At 32.0% G+C, this 5153-nt stretch overlaps 1 protein-coding gene across 1 annotated transcript; it reads left to right on the top strand.

Annotated features, from left to right (window-relative positions):
• The first annotated feature begins 3345 nt into the window (after positions 1 to 3345).
• On the top strand, positions 3346 to 4659 carry LOC133189233 (toll-like receptor 3). Its single transcript, XM_061324636.1, has one exon. It carries the CDS (start codon positions 3409 to 3411, stop codon positions 4657 to 4659), a length of 1251 nt encoding a protein of 416 aa, XP_061180620.1. The 5' UTR covers positions 3346 to 3408.
• Positions 4660 to 5153: the final 494 nt, after the last annotated feature.

Below are 5153 nucleotides of genomic sequence, written 5' to 3'. Positions count from 1 at the left end.
GTGCCATGGAGGAGTGCGCAGCCCCTACCGACCGGTCACATAGGCCGTGTGCTCCTTGTGATGATTGAGAAATCACGGGAAAATCCGTTGACAATTCAGTGTGTAAATAATGGCCTAAGAATTAGTATGAAAAAAGAACTATGAAAAAAGAAGTATGCAACTATCACAACTAAAATAACAAGGGAAATTAAAACAAATATTTTAATATCTGACAGAAAAAAAATGATTATGATTTGAACCCATTTCCATAAATTGTAAGAATAGACGTACAGTAATTAGATACTGTGTAGATGACTGAATACATCTCTGTAGGAACCGGGAGGGGCACAAAAGGAGGGGTCTCCAATAATTTTGCCGATAATTATAGTAAAAATGCACCATAGAAAGCAAAGGTACTTTTTGAATGTGACCGGTCAACAGGTGATGCTTCTCTCCCAAAGCACCTGATCCCATCTCTGGAATTTCCGGGGCTCCGTGTTTTAAGCCCTCTTGTCATATTTGTATTGTTTGTCATTTTTATGCATCTTTACAAAATGTTGAATAAATACACACTTTATTAGAAAGAATGAAAAAAAAATGTGAGATTGTTAAATATTTTATAGCAAATCTTTTAAAGTATTATTTCATTAGCATCAACATCAAAAATTACATCTATAATCATTTTAGATTGGAATAATCCAATTTACTCATATTATACCATAGTTCCTATAAGGAAAATTAGATGGGCAAACAAGGGGTGCAAATTCCAGTAGCTTCAAATATTTAAAAGCCATATTCAGGTTGTGAATTCAGTTTTTAGGGTTACAAGTTTTTTTAATTGAAAGGTGTGGATTTTTGAGAAACAGAATATTTTTTAAGAAAGTTCATGCGGCTAAAAAATTCATATAAATAATTAAATGATATGATTTAAAAAAAAATTATTAAAAAATATAATTTAAAGAAGGTGGAAAGGTTGGGGTTCAAAATAGAGCATTAAAGTGCCAAGTATTAGTTTTTCCTTTGAGACTAAACGCTAACATCCACGCTATACACCTCATTACCAATATCGGCATTAAATCATGTTTGTGATATGACTCTTGAGTAAACCTTTGTGTAAACGGACTTCAAATATTTCTCGACAAGATTGGAATTTTATGTCCAAAAAGTGTATTTTAATGTATAACGGGTCTTTGATCCAGTTCAACCAAAACTGATATTAACGATAAGTGCATTTCTTCGTTTCATTGTGTAATATCTCTTCGAGAATTTTTCACTAACATTGAGACGCCATCACTTGCCAGTGGAGGCCTGCAAATTTAGACTTGTAATCGGCACGTACTGCTTGTGAGCAGTGAGGGATCTTTTTCGTGTCATCACCTAATTCGACACGGGACCTCAGTTTGAATTAATGGTCTAGTCCGAAGGACAGGTCTCCTTGTCCTGCAGTGGGACTAGAAATCGCAAAGTAAGGATCCATTTTTGCTCCGCTACTCTAGAGCATACGCTCTAACGACTGCACCACACGAGCGAATAAATAAGTTGTAGCATTATAATACTCAAATTTTAAATTGTGATAAAACCTTTTATGGAAGTAATTGATGAACAAATCAAACTAAAATTTGGGTACTTAAATTATGAGGAACAAATATAATTTAGAAAGAAGCACTTAATCTTTTAAGCGGGTTAAACGACATATATTTTCGTAAATAATTAACAAGGTCAACATTTTGAAAATTTGAATGTTTAACATTGATTTTTGAAACTGTGTAGGAAACGGATGTAAATATTTTAGAGTATTATTCTGTTTTTTTTTAAAGCGAGGATACGTTCAGAGATAACAGAAGAAAAATCAAACTTTGTAGAGTAAACTAAAATATAATCATATTTCAGTTCCACATAACTGAGGAATATAGTTTATTCCTACATGGTATGTATGAAATTCACTTGAAGCGATATTTTCCATAAAACCTGTTTTCATTTCAAGTAGATTTAAAAATAATTTCTTATCACTTGCATCACTCAAATAAGGATCTCTTTATTGATCTATTACAATTGACATTTGAAATTCATATAAAAAAGACAGGTTCATATCGGAAATGATAACCGGGTATTTCGTCAAGAATATGCACATTGAAGCATTGCACATAAATTACGTTATATAACGTCACAAAACGCAAGGATGACAGTATGGTTGATTATTTGATGACTTTTATATGAAATGATAACTTCGAGATTTAGCAGGCTAAATTTCTTTAACCCTTTTTAAACTTTTGTTGTTTTATGTTTCTGATAAATTTGGTAAGTGCAGTAAACACAATATTCATTTTATCCATCAGTCATTGGTCATTTTGATAAACCCCTTGTCCTAAACCTTTCGTACAATTAACCACTTTGTTTCATACTGAAATGTAATTTTTAAAAATGATATTTTTGCATTATCAATATGAAGACTTTTTGCTTCTTTTATTTAAAATATCCAAAAAATAAGCATTTTAGAACATTTCTTAGAACTTTGTATCTTCTCATAATTAGGGATACCGAAATCATAAAACTGAAGAAAAGATTTCTCTATTTTTTTTTTTCTAGAGAACAATGGAATCCTTTATCCTCCGTATTCTGCCTATCGTTATGACTATTGTTCAGAGACAAGCAAAAGACACTTTCTGTCCTGGGACTGTATGCTTTTGTCCAGACAAAGTTACAGCAGATTGTTCCAATAGAAACCTTAAAGCAATCCCAGCTGGTTTGCCAAGGAGTATTTACATTTTAGTATTGTCAGGAAATAATTTCCCGTATCTTCAGAACGACACATTCAACTCCATCCGTGATTTAAATATTACAAATTTAATGATGGATCATTGTCAAATAAAAAATATTTCAGAACATTCTTTTGGGGATTTACAAAGCCTGGTTCACATTGACTTGGCTCATAATGATTTAAACATCACAACTATATACAATGGTATAAAACATCTTGGAAGTTCAAACGTAAAAGTGCTAAATATTTCTGGAACTGATTTACATACTGGAATTTTTCCGTTTTACCCTAATAATATATTTTCTACGGCTTGGTTAAAGGGGCTGCAAGAGATTGTAATTCGATCCTGTCGTATACGAATTTTCGCTTTTTTCTCTTTTAAAAAATTATCCAACGTTAGAAAAATTGATTTTGGGAGCAACTTCATATCTAATTATAGCATACCATTTATTCAAATGAATACTTTAGAAGAGCTGAATTTTACAGAAAATTATTTTGAAAGCATCCCCAAATTCTGCTTGAATGGCACGACACCAACATTTCCAAACCTTCAAAAACTGTATATGGCAGAGAATATTTTAATGCGTACAAAAGATTTTAATGTTCAGGGACACTGCCTCCAAAACGTAACATTTCTAAACATTTCACTAAATCTTTTCCAGGAAATCACTATGTTTTCATTTTCTTCTATGCCTCTTCTACAAACCCTAATCATAGGTAACCTACGTGGAGTTGTTTTGCAGAAAGAAGCTTTATATTCAAAATCTCTCCAAACACTTTCCATCGGACGTATTGAGGAAATAAAAGATAAGGAATTCAGAAATATTTTCTTAAATTGTCCAAATCTAAAGGTTTTAGAAATAAAGAATACAGATTTTTCTAAAACTGATGTTAGGAAAGTGCTGCTACCTCTGAAACACTTGATATCCTTAGCAATTGTTAATTGTGGAATAAACCAGATGACTCCTCTTAATGATTTTACAAACTTGACATACATAGATTACAGCTTTAATAGAATTAAAGAAATTCAAGGGAACGTCTTTCAAAATTTGTCCCGTTTCAATAAATTTGTTCTCCAAAGCAATATTTTAAATAATATCAATCAAACATTTTTGCCACATGTTCTTTGGGAAAAGAAAGAGTTCTTCCTTGATGTATCATCCAATCCCTTTGACTGTGGTTGCCAATTGGAGTGGTTCAGAGTTTGGGTAGAAAACAACAAAGATAGGGCGATTGGATACCCAAACAGCTATATCTGCAATTCTCCATCTGAGTTAAAGGAGAAAAGCCTATCCAACTTTGATCCAGCTTCGGAATGTCACAAAATAAACCCGTATATTATACTAACCTTCACTTCCCTTGGATTTCTGTCAATTCTGATTTTCACTACAGTTCTCTTACGAAAATTTCGCTGGGATATCAAATATTATATATACATTTGCAGAAATAGAAAACCAATGGGTTACAAAAGGTTTACAGATGACGAAGAATTTTTATATGATGCTTTTATTGCTTATAACACAAACGACAGAAAATGGATAATGTCTGAATTGGTTCGAATGCTAGAAAGAAACCACAAATATAAACTCTGTCTACATGAAAGAGATATCATTCCAGGTAGAGTTTATGTGGAGGAAATTCTTGAGAGTATTGACACGAGCAGGAAGTTAATTTTGGTGCTTTCCAATAATTTTATGGAAGATCAGTGGTGTAAATATGAAACAGCTCTTGCAAGTCACACTTTGGCGGACGGTGATGGTCATAAGCTTTTTCTAGTGTTGTTGGAGGACATTCGTTCCGAACACATCAACAGATCCCTGAAAGTGCTCCTAAAATCTATCTCACATGTGGAGTTGACAGAAAATAAAACTGGTCAGAGAATATTCTGGGAAACTATCAAGCAATTCATGGACAACAATTGAAATGTAAAAACTGTTTCTCAAAAATATCATTAAATCTATCTTCCTGATTTCATTTTCGAATATTTCTTACTAAAGATGAATATAATAACATGATTCACTTTACTACATGTTTAATCTAATCATAGAGATGCACAGATCAAATACTCATTGGCAAGCACACTAACCTTTATTACTAAATGTATATTAAACCGTCATTATAATAATCCCATTTATTAGCATTACCTTTGATTTTCAAGGTTAAATGAATATTCATGATTTTTAAAATGAAATGAAAATGCATAATTTTTAAAATGAAATGAATATTCATGATTTTAAAATGAACTTAATATTCAACGTGAAGGTGACATCATCATTAACAGTCAAAGCCATTAACATCTTATCTCTATGAGTTGAGATCTAAGGAGAAAAAAAATTGTATTGAGTACTCTCTGCTAGATTACAAGTTTGTTTCTTAGGAGCATATTAATATTCGTCCTTCTTAACAAGAAAGATAA

Source organism: Saccostrea echinata, unplaced genomic scaffold (assembly GCF_033153115.1).
Source record: "Saccostrea echinata isolate AGI-Se365-2 ecotype Australia unplaced genomic scaffold, CSIRO_AGI_Sech_v1 ptg000017l, whole genome shotgun sequence".
NCBI lineage: Eukaryota > Metazoa > Mollusca > Bivalvia > Ostreida > Ostreidae > Saccostrea > Saccostrea echinata.
Note: the sequence above shows the minus strand (reverse complement) of the source record. Positions and strands in the feature narration are given on the sequence as shown.

Excerpts from the sequence above, each read along its gene's own strand:
- LOC133189233 (XM_061324636.1), top strand. The coding sequence starts at position 3,409 with ATGTTTTCATTTTCTTCTATGCCTCTTCTACAAACCCTAATCATAGGT.